The 19,926-nt window shown below is 43.3% G+C and overlaps 1 protein-coding gene across 3 annotated transcripts in view; it reads left to right on the top strand.

The window, feature by feature from the left end:
• TPD52L1 (TPD52 like 1) overlaps nt 1-16,146 on the top strand; it is a 37,955-nt gene extending 21,809 nt beyond the window's left edge. The window contains exons 4-7 of one of the 3 annotated variants that reach the window (XM_035900709.1): nt 6,199-6,213; nt 8,965-9,003; nt 11,575-11,635; nt 16,015-16,146. In XM_035900709.1, the coding sequence (XP_035756602.1) occupies nt 6,199-6,213; nt 8,965-9,003; nt 11,575-11,635; nt 16,015-16,146 (247 nt within the window). The remainder of the gene's footprint in view (nt 1-6,198; nt 6,214-8,964; nt 9,004-11,574; nt 11,636-16,014) is intronic. The other 2 variants (XM_009645248.1, XM_009645249.1) reach the window with 2 other exon arrangements.
• Nucleotides 16,147-19,926: the final 3,780 nt, after the last annotated feature.

A 19,926-nucleotide genomic window follows, 5' to 3' on the forward strand; every position in this document is an offset into this window, starting at 1 on the left:
CTCAGAATGAGAGCACAAATGAGGCAATTGTACACTGTAAACCAGCACTTCAGATTTCAACTTGGTAGCAGGATTACAGAATTTCATCTCAGGTGTTTCAGGGAGTTGATTTTTTTTTGTGATGAACTAAATGGACGTGGGTAGCTCTACAATATATTGTTTGAGCTGCAGAGTTAGGGTCTCATTTACTAGACATATTGGCATATACTCACTTTTTTTGTCATTTTGTAATGTATAAGGTAACCATGTCCTGAGATCTGTGTGAATCCATTTTACAGTATTTCAAATATATATGGAAATTTTTTGCTGCAAATGGCTGAAGCATAGTTCTTAGCAGTTAAAACTTATTTTTCCACTTTTTTACTTTTAATCTGAATCTTAAGAAATCTTTTGAGTCCCTCCTTTATACCTACCTTTTACATACAGCTTTATAAACCCTCTACAGAAGTACAACTGTTTTTCTAGGTGAAACCAGAAAAGGGAAATCTTCATCACTGTGTGATCTGCTTTACAGTGTCTTTTTCCACACTGCAGTTTAAAATGGAAATCTAGTGAGTGACTTACAACCAGGGTATAAACATAAACTAAGAGTTGTTGGACTCAATACAGTTAAACATTTTAACTTGTATGAACTTTTGACATTCATAGCACCTTGTATCTCCCCAGATGAACAGATAGTTATGTGGTAAAGAAGTGTATGGTTTATTTGTTAGTTCATTCGTTCCCTATTTTGAGTCTCCCTTGTCTTTTCTTTGATGCCTTTTGGCTCTTCTGTTATGAGAAACAGTGAGTGTAGTCCTGCTGTCCTTCGTGTCACTCATGATTTCCTGTGGGTTTATCATGTTTCATTTCGGTTCCCTCTCTTCCAGGCTGAGGCTCCAGATGCATGAGTTGCTTTCACAAGCCTTTTTCCTACCTTTCCTTATTCTTACTGCCTTCTCTGCATTCATAGATGTATTCTGTATTTTTGAGAAATGCATGAGATGTGTGTGCTGCACGTAGCCCCAATAGACCCTCTACTTCATTTTCTGTTCTTTCCCAACACTTCCTCCTGTAACGGAGACAAGCCCACTGCTGAGTGAGCAGGTCCTGTTGCTGCTCCCATTGCTTTAAATCCTACAGCAGTGACCAAAGGGTTGGTGTGCAAATACCTTGAATGCTGGCTCATAGAGGGAAGGATGACTCTAATAATTCAGTACTTCTCAGGTCCTGTTGCTTGTGCTTTGCATAGATTAACTGCAAAGGCAGAAATGTCTTTGCTATACTAGAGCATGTTTTTCCTTTAGTATTTCCCTTAATTAATCACTGTTACCAGATTCCTTTGTCTTACCTGTCAGTATCAACCTCCACCCCCATGGTGATCACGCTTCCAGCTAGCGCTTGGAAAGCAGATGGGTGCTATTTATCCCATTAGCCCTTTAGCCAAGGGCTCAAAGCAGAGGCTAAGTCCATAAGCGTTTTGATTAACCGAGAAGCTTGTTTCTAGTAGCTTTCTTTGATCAAAATTATTACCTTGAACCTGCTTGGGAATTTTTCAGGAAAATGTGGACCACCAGCACTGCCATTTTTTGTGGACGCTTACTGTTTTCAGTTAAGTTCTCTGTTGGGAGAGTTTTCTTGACGCTTATGATGGAGCAGCAAGAGGTATAGCCAGTATCCCATAGTTACATAAAGCATGGCATGACTTGGGCCTTCTGCATCTGCTGAGCATCCTAAATCTGGAGTAATGGTCAGTATGCTTCCCTCAGCAGCAAAGCTGGCCTGAGATATTGGCTCAACTTGGGCAGGTGCAGTTCTGTGGGGGGTCACGCTGTAAACCTTATCTCTTAAATGACCTGGTTTTAAAAATCTTCCCCTCTCCCACTCCAGTGCCAGCCATGTTGAGGAGAGTAAGCTGCAAGGGGGCATGCATTCTTTGTTTCATTGTTTGCTTGCTTTTTTGCTAATCTGAATCATTTTATTTCAGCGATCCAGTATATGGATTATCACCGCCCCCTCCCTAATGCCGATTTAAACACACATTGGGGTCTGGCTTAATTCCCTTGGTTAGGCATTAAGGCATTGGTTAGTCAGTCACCAATGGCATCCAGATGCAAATCCCTGCTCTGCTTTCATTCAGACCAGACACTTGAAACTGATGTCTAAAATCCAGATGATCGTCGTAATTCCCAGTATGTCCAGCAGTCTGGTGTGTTTGGCCTTTACCCCCTGCCTGTGGCAATGGTGATTTTGAAAGGGCTTGTAGTCAGCCTGACTCTAAATATTGAAGCCTGTCTTCTTTGTGAAAATAAATTCTGCTTTTCAGGTTGCCTGCTGTATCAACTGTACAGAGCACCACATGAAACATATATTTATGTTCTAAAGATGCAGGGTCTTAATTAATAACCCGAAAGATATTTCATCTTGTATTATCTCTAAAAATATTTACTGAAATACTATATATCAGCAACAGGCCAGATAGACTCCCCTGAATGTGCTATTTTGCTGTGTTAGAATTCAAGAAGATGAAATCTACAAGAAAGTAAGAAAAGTGACAAAATTTCATGTGTCCCAAAGAATAGAGAAGCCACCCTTTTGGGGCAAAGTGCTTTTCATGTAGCTGCTGTGCTTCTCTTTCATCCCCACCTCAGCTTCCCAGTGTCATAACTCTCCAATTCATTTTGTACATGAATAATCATTAGCATTTTACATCTTCTAAATTTTTTATTCATTGTTAGTGCTTGTAAGGTCTCTTTACAGTTGTAATGCATTCTGTTTAATATTATCTTGTTACCAGAAATGCATGTAAAACCAGTATACACATACTTTTTGTTTTGCGATACAAACCAGGCACTAGTAATATAGTTAAGATAATAGATTCTTCACAAATAGCTCTTGTGATTAATGATTTTTTTTGTTGCTCCTCCACCCCCAACTCATATTATCTCTAATGTTTTCTGACATATAGAAGGAAGGCAAAGCGGAAGAGGGGAGGCCCAGGTCACTCATCAAGCCGTAACGTGGTCTCAGACCTCTCAGAAGTAGAGGTTACACTGCCATTTCGACATGGCTCTTGCCATGCAGAGGACAGATGTGATACAAAGTTGAGGGTATTCATCCCTTGCTCCTTTGCATACTGGTACAGTTTGGATCTTTTCATGCAATACTGACAGACTGCTCTGCAGCTGTCTATCTGGGTCTAAGAGTTTCAGCCCTGCTGATGGCCTTTTTAGAAATAAGTTGTGATACCAAGTGGGAGACTTTCTGATTTTTTTTTTGTTTCCTTAAAAAAAAAGGAAAAGGAAAAAAGGAAACTACGTACGCTATGCTACTACACACACACTACCACATACATTGCTGCTACACAAGTAAATGCATTTAAAGATTAAGCTAACAAAGGCATGCATGCAAATTAGGATGTCAGCAGTTATACTGCTTATACATCCTTCATTCAACTGTCTCGTACATTGTCTTTAATTACATGATAGCACAGACCCCTTTCAAATTCAGTGCTTGGGATGAGCCAGCTGTAAAGATGAATAAAGGTAATACAATGCCTCCTTCCTGCCAGGAGTCGGAAGGCACCTGTGGAACGAGACAGAAGGTTGCAGGGAGGGAGAGCTCGGGGCCACGACTGTGGCAGTTGAATGTGTCCCTCGGAGGTGGTGGGAATCAGCACAGAAGGCACGTGAGGTCCCAGAGGGGTGGAAGAAGGCAAAGTTCATCCCCCTGGAAAGGGGAGAGGGAAGTTGTGGGAAATAGAAAGCAGACACTGGGGGAATGCATTAACCTGTTATTTTCTAAGCGTCTAGAGGATAGCACGATGGCAAAAACATAAAAGGGTTTGTCAAGAGTAATTACCTTGAACTGACAACACCTGTCATAGAGGATGGAGGGGAGGCAGGAGATGTGATAGAACTTGACTTTGATAAGGCTGTCCACGCTGTTTTCGCTCCTGTAAGTGAACTAGAGAAATACAGCTTAGGTATTACTGCTTTAGCAGGAAGAGGGCATAGAGAGCTGAAAATGATTTTCAAAGAACAGGTCTCAGTAGCTCACCATAATGCAGGATTTTTCAGGCATCTGTCCTGAGTCTGTTACTCTTAAGCATTTTCATTACAGGTTTAGATGATGGCATCATGTGTACACTTAGAATTCCCAGATGACTGCAGTGGGAGGGAATGCAAGCACTTTAGACAGCAGGATTAGAATTCAAGTTTATTGATGGGGAGCACTGGCCGGCCAGCTGGGCAGTGGCTTTGCAGATAAGGGCCCAGCAAGTGCTAGGCTAGTGGCTCACAGATGTAGCTGGAGTCAGTGCTGCCACGCTGTCGTTGCTAATACTTACTTCATTCCAGCAAGTGTTGTCTATAAGATTCAGGAGATAATTGCTCTGCTCAGCTCTGACAAGGGCTCAGCTGGAGTATTCGGGCCAGTGAAAGGGCACTGCCCTTGGAAGGGTGTGCAGATGAACTGGAAGGAATGGGGAGAAAAATAAATTTAAAAAAAAAAAAAAAATCAGCTTCAGAAAATACAGCCAATGAGTGTTTGAACTTTGAAGGCTTTTAGGTGAGACAAATGTGGCTGAATAATGAAAGGAGAGGGAGGATGTAGTAAGTTAATGTGAGACATCAGGAAAAGCATTCGGCTATAAAGCTGAACGGGGCACAGGTTGTTTCAGAAGGCTGTGAAATCTCTCTCATTGGAGGTTTTTAGAAGCAGGCTAGGCCACTATCTGTTGGAGATGGTTCAGGTATAATTAATCTGCTTTAGTGCTGTGGGATTTGATTTTTGCTGTGCCTTTATTGTACCTTTGGGGTTTTTTATTGTGGTGGCGGTGGACTTTTTTTTGCACACCCTTTTGCTGTGTATTTCCAGGATTTCCATGATCTAGGGATGTTCTGGGAACTTAAAACTGTTGCTGAACTCATTGGGAGCTGAATTCCTTGAAATACTGTAGCTGTCATACCCCGAACTACCATTCTTAAACCTCTGTCTCTCTGATATCCCCTATAAAGGCAATAGTAATATTGTCTTGCTTCAGAATGTAAGTTCGTAAGCATTTCTGTTGCTGATGGGTGAAGCAGTTGTTTGCACTCATTTCTCCTGACACTTGCCCCTTCATTTGTGCTGGTTTTGAGATCTCTGCAGTAACAGGGATTTCTCCATCATATGGCCGTTCAGTTATCTCTGTTAGCACAGGGAAGGGGGTGGCTGTTACCGGGAGTCAGTAGGTAGTAAAAGGAGGCTACGTATGGCAACAGCATTACCTAAGCTGGTCTAAGCAGAAATGGGTTGTGAAAATAAATCTGTGAATGTTTAAGAAGCACCGGTATAATGCATGATGATGAGCCCTGTAAATAACCCTGAAGAGATCAATGCTTTTCTTCAGAGCAAGGTATGAATATTGTGCAGTAAATAATGCATCACACCACACATTGAAAAAGGTTGTGAAAAATAAGTATTGAAGAGATGTTCATTAAGTGTGCACCGTCTATCCGGCTCGCTGCATGAGGCAGGTGTTCCCTTGAAGTGGTCTGTAATTAAAGACTACATCAGTGACAGACAGATGAAGGAGAGCTGTCTGCTTCGTTGTTTCTCGACTTTGGAACCTTAATGACATCCTTTGAATATTGTATATCAGTGTGCCTCTCCCAGATCTGCTGCCTTAATTAAGTTTCTTGTGAGCTGGAAAACAGTGTCAAAGTGTTTCAAGTATTGTTTTCAACGAGGAAGAAGTATTTTAGAAAATATCATTTGGGGAATTAAAAGTCCCTTATTTTTTCCATACCCTTCTCAACTGAGAGATGATTAAGAAATCCAGACGGAAAAAAAGATGTTTGCTGCTGATGTACATGTACAATTCCAATTCTCCTATACTTTAATGAGATCAAGGGAGGATTTGGGGAGGGAAATCAGTTAGCATTGTTTGAGTCTGACCTAATGAAGAGAACACAAAGTTTAGCAGACAAAACTTCCGTTCTTCGTTGCACACAGAATAGGTGACTGCATAGTGAAGGAGTGTGTGAAAATTTTTGCTTTGAAGGACTCTGAACTGATCCACATTCTAGTGTGAATGCCAACATCAAGATTTGAATGCAAATTATTTTATTTTTCTCCTTGCGCACTTTGACATGCTACAGATACATATGTATATTTTTGTTACATTTTCATAACGCTTTTAACTCTTGTTTTTCTTTCCTTGTGCATCCACCACAGATCGCATTCAATTGGGTAAGGCACATTACTCCCCTTGAATACTGCCTCTGTATTTGACAGGATTTGTTTTGTGGAATGTAATGCAGTAACCTCTTTCCTTTCAGCATCGTTATATATGATAAAAACATATGCTACTTACACTGTAATGCCTCATTTTTACAACATGGTGAGTATAATGAGGAAAGAAGTGGACTAAGTGGCTAGAGTGTGTTCGCCTTGCTCTTGAGCAGATTAGTCTCAAAGTCAAATAACGAACACATTCAAAAGGTGTTGCTCTTGGGAAAACCTATTTATATGTAATCCCATTCTTGCAACCATCTTTTTCTCTCAGAGGTTGGAACATAAATGGCAAGTGCTCAGTAAAAATTCAGTTCAGCCGGCAGAGTTTTATAAAGATTGTAGAAAGAATTTAATTACCTCCTCTTCAGTAAAGGAAAAGTATATTAGTCATGAAGTGTACATGCTGACTCTTTTTAAAAAAAGTCTTGAGTCCTGGGGAAATTTCCAACAGTAGGCCAAGTTCTTAACATGGTTAAAAGGGTTCATTATAGTTAGAGCTTGAATTTATTGATGCTGTAGAGCTCTTCAATATATGATGAATTACAATACAATTTCATGTGTGCTGAGAGATTCTATAGGCGATCTGGCTTTACATCAGCTCACCCAGCAGAGGTGAACTGGCCCAACTGGCCCCGAATCCCCTGCAGTCCCTCGGGCCTTGTAGCATCTCCAGGGCACGGGACAGCTCAACAGTTTTTCTGTTCAGCTAAGTAATCCAACATGGACCCTTCCTTCACTGAGAAAACTTAAAAATGGGGCATAGATTGACCTTCCTATCTCACTCTGACATGAAACCAAACTGTACTGTTTAGCAACCTTTGTAAGGAAGGATCTCTGTTCCCTGCCTCTGCACTGATTGCTGTCACAGACACATGTGTCTTTAAAAAAGCTTAATGCTTTAGGCTTCTAGTAAAAGAAGATGTTGTCACTGTTCCTATAACTGGCGTCCTTACCTCTTTAGAGAAATTAAAAGATGAGCTCAGTGAAATGTGCACTTAGTATTCAGATTGTCTGTCACATGCCATCTCTCAGCTGTGCGAATTTAATTTGGCATAATGTAATCGTCTTACTGAAACCTTCGCATTTGGAATATTTGGCTATTAGAAGAGGAGCAGCCTATGCTGAAATACTTCCAAATCCATATTTTTGCCTGTTTGCCATGTGTTACAAGACTAAAATGGCAGGCATGCTTGTTTAATTTAACTAGGATTGTTAAAGATTTGCTGCACTTGTGAAGTGTTTGGGCTGATCTTTCATAAGTCTGAAAAATGATGTGAAAAATTGGACATGAAACCTTTGCATTGTCTTCTCTATCTGAGCTTACCAGAAGCCTTAAAATATACACAATAGCAAACAGGTCATATAAAATCTCTCTGTCCCACCTGCTTGCCAAACAACCCTTTCCCCCCGCCCCCATTTCTGAAACTTTAAACTGGGGGGGAAAAAAATCTTTTGTGTCTATGTGGACACAGCGCTGCTCTGAATGTGTATAATTGAGAACAAACACATGTGCTGTTTATATGAGAGCTTTCATTTTTTAATGCTATAATCATGCTTTGCTTGATTACAGCCAAATGGTGGTGTCCCTTAAAGTAAAGCTCTCGCTGTTCTTAATCAGACCAGGCTGCAGCTGCCAGTCAACGCTGAAAGGAGCCGCACAGGAATTTTTGAAACAATACATACTCTTGCAGCGCACAGTTTACTTACAGGGTTCAGATTTAAATGTGCTTATGGAGAGTTCTTACCTTTCAAATAAAAATTGATACTCAGAACAGGCTTGATGTTTCCCAGCAGTAGGGAATAGGTGATGATAGGACAGCAGAGTTGGCTTTGGTGGCTCAGGTGGGAGAACGTGTCCAGCAGTAGTTAGGGCGAGTGGCCATCTGCAGGGTTGAAGGCATGCAAGAGGATTTGGGGATCTCCGAGTGACGCAAAGGCTCCATCCTCTGCTTACCAACCTTCCGATGCTCTTGCTGCTGGGAAGTTTGAGGAGGGAAGTGGGGCAAGGAAAGCTGGACAAGAGCTGTGGAAAACAGCTTTCTACCCTTGGTAGTGTTGAGGTGTGAAGGAGGAGGTGAAACAACCTAGAGAGATGGGGACAGCAACCACTGCAGCTGGGAGCTGCCTCTGGTTGAAGAAACCTCTAGTTTAGGTAGCCTGCTGTGCAGGAGCCTATACAAACTGGGGGCCATCACTGGCTGTTTGGCCTGTGTACATTGTACGTGCAATGAAGGCAGGCAACTGCCTACCTACCTACTGCCTTGAACCAGCTCCATTCATGCTCACAAACCTGAGGTCTACTGTACTTGCCCAACGCAGAGCTTATTGTCGGCAGCAGTGGAACACGGAGGTAGCTCTCTGGTCCTCTGTCTCACGTTGCACGTCTCTGTAGATAGCAGGGGTCTGCATCATTTAAATGGATGTTGCCAGGAACTGTTTTGCATCCTTCTTTTGAGCCCTATTAAATTGCTGATCAGTTGACATGAGAATGTAGTGGTAGGATCTTCAGTGCTGAAGGTGAGCTGGAATTCCCAGGCGAGTTTGACAAGCTGTTGCCATTAGGAGAAGGAAAGTACCAGCACTCTTGAAGAGATATATTTTTTTTTTCAAAGTTAATTTAAAAAAGTAAAAATAATGTGTTATAATCATGTTGCAAACTGGATTTTTCAGCTTTTTTTTCCCTTATCTTTTGCTTTCATCCCACAGTTACTCTATTCGACATTCAATGAGCATGCCTGCGATGAGGTAATATGCTACCCATATTCAGTTTGCCATGGTGATGTTCAACAGTGTAATGAGGGGGGATTTGCATTCTTCGATCCTGATCCTGGAGTTTTTAGTTGGATGAATAGTCCCACTTCAATCAGTTATGGTTATTCATGTAGATCAGGGCTGCAGGACAGGCCATCTGTGGTTTTTTCCTTTTAATTGTATTAACTGTTTAATCTCTTGTACAAGCCTTTGAGTAAACCAAGCATTTCTGAGATGTATTTGGGTAGTTGATTGTTACCAGGTTTGTATTCCTGAATCTCAAATTCAGTTGTTTTACTGTCTCTAGAACGTCATCCAAAGCCCATTAACGTCACAGATGCTTTCTACTCCGGCAGGCTTTGGCTCATGCTCCTGTGGCAGGATTTTATGAGTGCTTTCATATTTTAATGGCTGTAATCATGCTTTACTTGACTGTAGCCAAATATTGATGTCAGTAAAGCTCTGACTGTTTTCAATAAAATTAGGATCCAGCTTTCTTTTCACCACCCCACCCCCCCATCTCTAAATACATGAATATCCCCACTCCCTGCCAAGCATGTGGGGAAAACAAATCTCCTAACTGTATGATGGATTCTAATTCATTCAACTTCAGCAGGTAGATAGTTTAAGGCAAGCATTCACCAGTGTGACCTATGGGTAAAACGTAAGTCATTAGACTCAATTTCTCTCTCCTTTTCACCCCTCTTTCCAACCCAAAAGTAAATCTGCATTATTTTTCGAACTGGCTTTTGTTTGCCCTTTCCTTAAATTAGGGTCAGTTTAACTTAGCCCGATGAGGGATATAAATATATTTGCAGAAACAGAGGCCATCATCATGCTCCTGGTAAGTACCCAGAATGTGCAAAGAGGATGGACTGGGACACTGATGTTTTAGCAGCTGTTGGCTTCATCGCTTTGCAAAACGAAGCGCAGGTGCCTGCATGTGTTTGCCTTTCCCCGTGGATGACGCAGAGGCGTGGGCACCTGCCAGGGTAAAGTGGTTCTGCCTCACTGTTCCACTGTGAGGGGACTCTCCGTTATGGTTAAAGATCACTGTTGTGTTCTATTTCACGCAGGAACAAATGGTTGTGGTGGGTTTAGTACCTCCTGTTGGCCATGCTGTGAGGAGGTACCCCGCACTTTCAGTGGTAGTAGTTTCTGTAATCTCTTTCTGGATATAGCACAATAGACAGGTGGGAAAAAAAGCTGAAGAACTAAACGCTCAATTAAGTAACTGCTTCATTACGCTGCACTGGGCTTACAGAGATTCTGTCACCTCTTTGTTTCTTATGGTGAAGAAAGTACAAGAGGAACCCTGCTGGACAACAGTTTCTGAGCTGCAGGGTCTTCGCTTAGAATGAAGCACAAAGTAGTACGCTATAATTGAGCTCTCTTCATCAAGCGAGGAGCAGAGGACCAGAAGGTGGTCCCCTTTACCCCCTGTAGATTTGCCCAAGTCCTTTGTGCTAGCTAAGCTGCTGGAGGAGGAGACAAGCTTTCGTACTCACTCCAGCTTGTCCGCTTTTAGCGTGTCTTCTTGCGTGGGACAGGGGAAGCAGATGCAGAAAGGGAAGAAGAGACATCCATCTGAGCAATGGAGGGGCAACTTGAGTGCAGATCTCTATGGGATCCATACTCTTACTTTAAAATAGCATATGCATTATATTAATAATAAGACATGGCAGGTACTAGTTGTGGTCAGTGTGTTCTGTGTGCAGGAAGAAATGTAAAAAATTGAATGTGTTTAAAATGAGGGAGAAGCTATGTTTTGGAGAAAGAAAGAAAGAACAAGGTTTTTGGGCAAGCCAGCAACCCAAATATGTGATTTGCTTTAAGAAGGAAAAACACAGCTGTTGCCTTTTTTTTTTTTTAATTCTTTTAAGATATGTTCAACTCACAGCTTTCCCCAAAACAGTGTCGTGTTCTGTTCTATGGGGAGTGAAAGGCAGAGAAAAGCTTAGCTTTGTCAGAGGGGCACCCTAGGAACACAGTCTGCCTTAAAGGCTTTGTCTTTGAAAGCAGCAGGATACACCTGCAGTCACAAAATCATGGAGTGGGGGGTCAGGATTCCTCAAAGGCTATGGGGACCCACTTCCTAGGTGGTTCTAATCTCCTTCATCCTAGCCTCAGGACATTAAACTGTCATATTTTTAATTATGTAGATTATGAGCTTGCTCATCAGCTGAAAAAAAATGTTAATTTCTTTACAGCAATAACACAGATGGATAAAACCATAACACAAATGGATAAAACCATAGAAATGCAGCCCAACAGCCAGCGTTCTCTGGTTGTTCTTCTGAGAATGTGATAAATGTATCAGAGGGTAGGCAGGCCAGTCAGTCCTTAGTTTCAGGTTCTGCTTTTGCAAATTTGTAGCTAAAAAACACTCATCCGATTACCGTAATTGGATTTGACTGACAGAGCACAAGTGACTGTTCATACCCTCTTGGTCTATAGCCCTGTGCTGCCAGCCAGCCGTTGTTCTGTCCTGCCTGGTAAGAACTGATCGAATTGTGGAGTTACCCCATTGCATTTGCTACTGACTCTTCTTTCTTTTTCTCCTAGGAATTCTCCAACTTTCAAATCATTTGAGGAGAAGGTTGAGACCACTGTCACAAGCCTTAAGGTAAAGGTCAGAGGCAGAGTTACATGGCTGTGTGTGTTCAAGTGTGACAAATCAGTTGTCCCTGTTCTTTGTATGGGAGACTGAATTTGCTGTTCCGTCAAGAATTTCACAGAACTGCAAGAGCACTAACAGAAAATGAAGGCGATATGCAAAGACAGAGTCTATCTCTGCTTTCTTACTAAGAAATGACTTCTGTTGTCTGCCAGAGTAGACAAATGGTCTCAGAAATACCAAAAATATGGCCATACTAAAATGGAAAGCAGAAGCATCTCATAAGGTGTGACCACGGTGGATTATGCTGCGCAAGGCAGAGCCACGTGCAGATGCAAGGTCAGATTTTGAAAGCGGCGTGGCCCCGGGAGCTCTGTGCTGTGCCCTGCCAGGCAGACACGGCCGTGTGCGGGCAGAGCGAACTTCCACCCCTGAGCTCCGCTCCTTTCAGCACTAGAGGTGTACTCAGCAGGAGCCCCTGGCTCAGCCGGTGGGAGCTGCCGTGTAACTCGGGTGCGATTCACGCCACCCTGTGTGGCTCTTAGCCCTCAACACGTCTTTCTTTAATGCAGGTGTGTTTCCTCTCAAATTTCAAAAGTATATTGAGGTGGTTGCTGTGGGACAGGAAAATCTGATGGCAAAGTTGCCGGTTATCACTAATAGCACTTGTTAAGGCTCTTATTCAGCAGTACTGAGCCTGGCAAGTTTGCCGTGAGCTTATCCTTGCTGCGTGGTAAGGCACGTTCAAGGGGGGAATGAGAGGATTTGTCTCCTATTGGTTCTGGTTCATCAGGTAAAGTCAAGTGTGCTCATAAAATGGCATTTTACTGTGCTGCAATAGAAAGATTCCAGCACTTTCCAAAGTACAGTCTGTCAGTGGACAAGGGCCAAACTGATCACCCCTCATTTTAGGGGGAACTGAAAATACTAGATTGGTATCAAAGGACATTACAACTTGTAGAGCATAAACAAGGCAAGAAAATGGCCTTTCACTTGGGACAGAAGGATATTCCTTCTTACAGAAAATGCAAATTACAGCTAGAACTGAAGCAGCAGGTGCACAGGGAAGGTCTGTCTTGTCCATGCCACTGTGAAATCGTACAGCACCCACAGTTTCCCAGTCAGTGTCTGAGGAAAGTAAGCAGCAGAGAGCTTTCTTTATTTTTATGTTTCTAAATAAGCATGCCCATCAAAGAAGGTAGAGTTGTTCTGTCATTTTCAGATTTTGAATGTTCACATTTATTTAGTGATTGGCTGTTCTGACAACTGTAAGTCATGATAGCGCAGGATAACATCATCTCAGTTGCACTGTGTCAGAGAAGGAAACATCTCAGTTTCGCAGGTGTGAGGCAGCATCCCAGGGAAGACTAGGAGCATCCCAAGGAGCTAGAGCAGAACACAGACCTCCAGAGCCCCAGCTCAGTGCCTGCATACACTTTCCTAGTCATTCTTTTCACCTTAGCTGCAAATGCTTTTTATACTCAACTTCACTGTAGGTGAAATCATTCATGCAGTGGGATGCATCAGCTTGGAAGGTCTGAATTCCTGTCTGTTGCAGCCAAGCGTATCACTTGCTTATCCCTTTGTGTTCCTTTACCTATTTAGATAGGGGATGCAGCTCATTGGAATACCTGAGGTCTGAAATGGATTTTTTTTTTTTTGCCTTTTCCACCACTCACCAGTTGGAGAAGTGCAGCACTTTTTGTATGCATTTAATCACTAAACCTGCTCTCAGGGCTTCCAGTAGTACTTCTAGCTTTCAAGTTTGCTTCTAGGCTACTCTAGACTCCACAAATCCATTTCTCCTGGATGTAGGCCAACCTGTGAGAGGGACAGCTTAGACTTTTGCCTTGCTTTGAGGGGTAAAGGACAAATGTGAGCAATGTCTTTTCTGCATCACGGGAGAGGTGTCTGTTTCCAGTCACCTCAATGTGCCATTCAGAAAGAGGACAAGTCAATTCAAACTGCACAGCTTTGAAGAACATTTCTTCTCACAGTGATCTGCTTGAGGAGTGTGAACTTATTTTGTTAATTAAGAAAAGGTGTTCTTTTAGAGGAAACTATTTGTCATGCCAGCCCTCAGCCTGTCGTGTTCAGAGTGCTCTTAGACCATCCTTTAGGGGATCTTTAATTAAGCAGGACAAAACAGAGTCTTGAGTCTAAACTCATCTTCCACATCCCATGAAACCTTCATTGTCCATCTTTATTGGCAAACCCACTGACATTTTCTGAAATGCTTTCTTTCTGTATTCTCTTGCTTTCGTTTCTTTGTGCAAATGGAGAAGGGAAGCTGGAGTCATGGACCCAGGGTGCCACCAGTGTGGGCTGTGGACAACTGGGAATGTCTCAGCACTGTTCATCCTTTTCCCTGCCTCTGCTCCAAGGCTTGCAAGATTAGGAAGACTGTGGGTGGGGTGAGAAATCATAGGCTCTCCCTTCAATTCTAGGATCCTGTTGTGGTCTGAAAAAGTGGAGAACTTCCCAGAGAGGCTTTTGAAAAATAAAAGAACAGCAGTAGTCTTATCATCTATCTTCCGCCCCCCCATATCAGCTACAGCTCTTCAGTGGTCCTACAATGTTCTGTAGTCAGCCAAAACTGACGTTCAGATTTCATACATTTAGAAGTCAAATTTCAAATTAGATTTTATTTGCTCTTGGAGTTTGGACTTTGGGTTGCAGCTTGCTTAGGAGAGTGTATTAGTTCAGCTTCCCCTGGGAATCAACAGGGCCTGGGTGCCTCATTCTCTTTAACTCTTCTGAAAATCAGAACACTGGTGAATGAAATGTTTGCGTAAATACTGGCATATTGTCCAGAGGCGTTCAGTACATCATTCTTGTTTTCAGATGCAGAAAAGCAAACAGAAAATGGAAATGCATTAATGTTTCTGATTTTGAGGTGTCCACCTTCAGGTGCACCATATCTGTGTCATTTGAAATGATGCAGGAATAGTCTATTTGCACAATCATTCTGATCAGTCTGAATCAATATTCTTTTGAGAATTTTAATTGACAAATAAAAGTCATGAGTTTTGCCATGAAAACTTAATAGTGGCTTTACTTGGCAGTGGCTGCCTTTTCACTTCAAGTTCTGGGCCTACCACCATTTAACAATACATGTATTTTATATTGCTGTTTGTAAAAATCAGTGATGGACCGATACTTTCTGAAAGTCAGCACAGGCCATTAGACTCAATATAGATTTTCACCTCTCTCTCAAGGAACTTTTAATAACAGTGACTCAAACCATCAGAGCAAAAATCAAGCCTACTACTGCCCTTATTTTATTGAACTTTCAAGCTAGGCGAGCTTCTGTGCTAGCTGATGAAACAAAGGACTACATAGGATTTAACCCTCTTGGAAACTTAAGACACAAAGTTCACTTAATTAAAATAATCTTCCTAAGCATTCAGTGGCTGACAGGCTGAAAAAATGCCAGCTTGTTTTTAAGATCTGCTGCAGTTCTAGGAGGGAATAGAAAGTTTTGCCCTATTTTCAGGCTTGAATCACCTTTGAGTGGGCCTATCAGCAAGCCAAACCACAACAGAACGTGCTCGTACCAAGACAACCCAGTCCAACCAGCTTTGTCTCTTCGTCACTTAGTCTTGACCATTTCCAAATCTTTAGATAAAGCTCTGTCTTTGTTAGGAAACCGCTATTTCAGAGATTTAGTCATATTGGTTTTTATTTTTAATACTTATATTTGCAAATTCAGCAAACTGAAGCATTTTGAAAGTAGATGACCTGTGAGCACATTGGCATATGTTTCATTAATGTAATTTTCTCTCTCTCCCTCCCCGCTCCCCACAGGCAAATGCTGTGGGCAGTTTTATATATTGGTATCGAGGTAGCCACAAGTTCCTAAAGGGAGACGAGCTGCTGTTCTTTGGTTACTGTAGTCCTTCTACCGCCCAAAATCTCAGTACGGTTTACGTATTTCAAGAGCAGCGATGTTACCATTGGCTGGCAGATGGGCCACTTTACTCAGCAGATGAACCAGTTGATTTAAATGCCCATCTCTTATCCAGCCTGCATAGGACTGGAAAAAAACTGTGAAACCAGTGTGAGCTGAAGAACTGCACTAAGTTTACTGGTGAGATCTAGGATCCTGCCTGGGATCTACTTAGGGACTGGTTCCTTTAAGCATACCATAAATGCTGCTGGCAGCTTTTATGATTGCAGCCTAGAAGTTTAGAACTTGGGGGCGGAAAGGGTTTGCTTTATTTGACTGGTTTTATAGCTTTTGTTCTAAGAAAAACCCAAGCCCACACATCCTCTGCCTGCTTTGAGCAGTTCCCAGCCCTCAGAAAGGCCAAGGGGTGGAACGCAAACGGGACTGGCTACAGGGTGAGCCGACAAACTTGCTGTTCTCTTTGTTTGCCTTGTTTCAGACCAAGGTTGGTGGGACAAGCCACACAGGCGGCAGTTTTGAAGAAGTTCTCAGCTCTACAGCCCATGCCAGCGCTCAGAGCTCGCTTGCTGGCACCCGCCTCCCCGAGAGCGAGGAAGAGCTTCAGTGTTAGGCTGCAGCCCCTCCTGAGCTTCACAGACCTCTCTTCAGAGACTTACCCAGCCAGCGATGTTTAGACCTCCCTCGCCACCCAGCTTGTGCAACAAGGTTTTGTCAGCTTTGGAAAACTGCCTCCCTGGCCTTGTGCTGGAGAAATGTTTCCTCTCTCTGTTTGTCTTTTGGATGGGCCCTTTTATTGTCAGGTGCTTTGTACACCATAGACACCACATGCAAGGCATTGACTTACAGAGCTCTAAATTCTATGTTAAGTGACCAAAAGAGTTTTCATTTTTGCGTAACTCCCCTCCAACAAGCTCCCAGCCTCTGTTTCTTATTTCTTTCAGTTTACTGTTTTCTATCTGTTGGTTTCCAACTCCCCTCTCAGTGCCACATCAGACAGATGGACCTAGAGCTGTGCAGAGATTTCTACTGCCAGCAATAGTCCCTATACCAGCTGTCTACCAGCCATACCAGGTGCCCTCTGCTCAGGAGTGTCTGTACATGATCTATTTCCTAATGGCATTAAGTCACTTATTGTCACAAAAAGTTTTTTCTCCTTCACTGTTACGGTCTGGCATTGCCCTCCACTCATTAGTCAGAATAGTTAAGGAAGAGACACCCCGTTATTCATACAGAAACTGAACTGATCACAGCTGCTGATTTAAGATGATCATTTCAGTTTAAAAATATGTTCCATTGCTGGCTTGCTGTGGTTTGATGAGACTTGACGGTATAGCTTAACTACAACAGGAAGTGGACCAGAGGGAACTTACTTCTAATAATTTTGCCTCCGTATCTTCCCCTCAAAAATAAGGGAAGGTAAACTTACGAGCCTCAATCAAGATACAGCCTTAAGTGAAAGAATACAAAACCGACAATTGGCTTAAGATGCGCCATAGGTTAGAGAGCCCATGCCTTCAGCCCGCGTTTCAGAGCTGCTACCATAAACCCCATTATCTTACACAGGATGAGTAGGTACTTCACTTTCGGTGTCGAATTTTGTTGTGCTTCCCTCCAGGACATAAGTCAGTCCACCAACTACATTCTCTCTATCTGTCTATCTGTCTGCTTCATCATCAAGAGCCAGTCACCTCTCAGCTTTGCTTCAGCATGTTTTCTTGCATCCTTTTTAACATTTTTTTCTAAGAAAAGAGCAGCACGCTTGTGACACTATCTTGCTGTCTAGTGAGCATGTGTCAGTCTGCATGTTGCATTACTCAGTTTGCCAGACGGAGATGAGCACAACTTTATCAATGAAAGTACAGGAAAGTCTGGCTACTTCCAAAATGGATGCATTTTTTGAGCATAAGCCAAAGCTTCAAATCGGTGTTAGTGAGTTTAACATTACAGACTGCTTAAAATCTCGTGAGGAAACTTGGCTTTAAGTGATTTTTTCCTATGTGGCTTTTGTTATAGTTTTTACGAAGTTGGAAGTCCTTTCATAATGTTCTACTGGACAGAAGTTAACTTTGGACATTTATATCAAATGCCTCTTTAGTGTGATTTTAGCATGGAAGCAAATTTAATTAGGTTTTTTTTAGTACAGTTTTCTTGTGACGGTTTGGTAAGCTTATTTTGTGGTTTTGTGCATAACCATGAATTTATTTAAATAAAGAAGATATTAATGGACACCTTAGTTTGTGTAAATGAAGCTATTGATATTCTTATTAAAAATAAATTTCTCTCTCACTCTTTTACGCTTGGTGATGTTTTCTTTTTAACTCTGTGTATTTACCACTATTACTGTGCATCTCTAAGTCTTGCTATGTCACAGCAGAGTAGCAAGGTAAACTGCAAGAACGTAATCTGCCATTCCTAGTTTTTAAAATCTCTTCAGTTCCTTCTGGACCTGAAATTCCCCATGGAAAGCTGCGGTCAAAGTTTTGAAAATTTTCCGATTCAAAGGGGAAAAAAAATTGAACCAAGTTCAGTAAAACAGAAATGCGTGGCAGAAAACGCCTTCTAGGTGACTTGACCTTCTTTTGAGCGGGGCCAGCAGCCAAACCAAGGTTAAAACATGGAGTCCAAGCACTGTCATCTTCTACGGGACGCTGACTTGGACCTAGTTTTATTCAGGGATTTATGTATGTGTATGCACATACACTTAGAAAAATGCTTCTGGGAAAGCAGTCAATTGCTTTTAACTACATTCATTAAGAGCACAGTTTAAAGCGCCCGTGCGAGTACGACTTCGTGGAGGTAGGCTGGCCAGACAAGCTTCTCTTCCATAGAAATCCTTACATGTTATTGTCATTACAGCAGCTGCCACTATGTGTAGGCTCAATGATGATAGGAATAGGTCAGGAGAACGGCGTGGGAGGAGGCGCTTCCCTCTCGCAGGCTGCGTGTCCAGGGCCTAGCACACTTTGCCGCCACGCCAGCAGTGCACTTCAGCGCGGCATTAGGAAGCCCGAAGCCCCGCAGGCCGTTTGCTAACCTTGCTATCAGCCTGTCATCACGGCTCACGCTTTCCGATCGCATTTGCTCTTCCAGTCTCTTTCCAGCCAATTCCTATTTCTATCAAAACGGACACGCAGTTGCACCTGCAGCACATAGAAGGGAACGTCATTTTTACACAAAGTACCTGCTGGGTTTCCTTAAACACAACTGAAGCCCACACAACGCGTGCCCAAACCACGCCTCTGTCCCCCAGGACAGCATTTCCCTTTCCTGCACCATTGCACTGCCGACTGGGGTTCAGCGGCTCCATCCCCCGGACTGCCAGCCAGCAAAGCCTCCCACTGCGTTGGAGGAACCGGCTGTTCCCGCCGGGGTAGCGCTTGCGCTGCCTTTCTACCAAACCATCTCTTTAAGGCCGCTTTTCTTGTTTGTGATGAATGTTCTCGGTTCTCTTCCAATGCATCTGTAGCTCTCCCGTGCTTGGCATTCAGTACAAACTAATAGAGAGGATGGTTTGTACACATCAGAGTGGAATAAAAATGCTGAAGAACGATGGGCCCTGGACTATCTCAGCGGGCCCCACTCCATCACCCTTGCAGTACGACCACCAGCCACCCGTAACCACCCATCAGTTTCCCATTGCTCAGTAAAGCGCAGCTTGTGCCCCCAGGGTCTCCGTAGGGCAGAGCTGCTGCCTTCAGGGGTTCCCCGAGCAGAGCAGAAATCCCACGCCTTGCCCAGACCAATACTCTGCGGGTTGCACGCACCGCGCCGGCAGGAGCCCACAGCAGCTCTGCACAGCGCTCTCTGCCCCTGCCAAAGGCAGCAGCTTTGGTCAGGCCCCCGAGGTTTGCGTAAATGAGACATTTCCCGGAGTCATGGTGCTGGGAGGCATGTGCTCAGCTGGATTACCTACCTTGTGAGGGGATGACGACAGCACTCAGTTGTATGCTGCCTCCCTCATTGGACGTGAGGCTGAAGACAGAGAAGCTAGTGCCAGGTGCACGTCATTTTTCCAGCTGCAAACTTTCATTATGTGGCAGTTGTGACACCGCCCCCGTCTCCAGCCGCACACACGACGCAGCGGTCAGTCATGAGGGCTGGCCTCATTATGGCACTTACCACCACTACGGCTTTACCGGACGACCACGCTGTGCTTTCACATCCACGCTTACCTCCGCTAGAAACTGCCATTTACAGCAGCAGCAGTACGGGCCTGCAACAGCGTTAACAAGGGACGCACAGGCTCCATTAGCAGGACGTACAGGACGTGCATTAGACTGCACAAGCTCCAGAGGTCCCTCCCAACCTCAGCGACCCTGTGATTACCCATTACCCACGCAAGAGTCTGTAAAATTGCCAGTCCAGGGCGAGGGGGATTTGGGAATACTGG

Source organism: Egretta garzetta, unplaced genomic scaffold (genome assembly GCF_000687185.1).
Source record: "Egretta garzetta isolate BGI_Z169 unplaced genomic scaffold, ASM68718v1 scaffold18, whole genome shotgun sequence".
Taxonomy (NCBI): domain Eukaryota; kingdom Metazoa; phylum Chordata; class Aves; order Pelecaniformes; family Ardeidae; genus Egretta; species Egretta garzetta.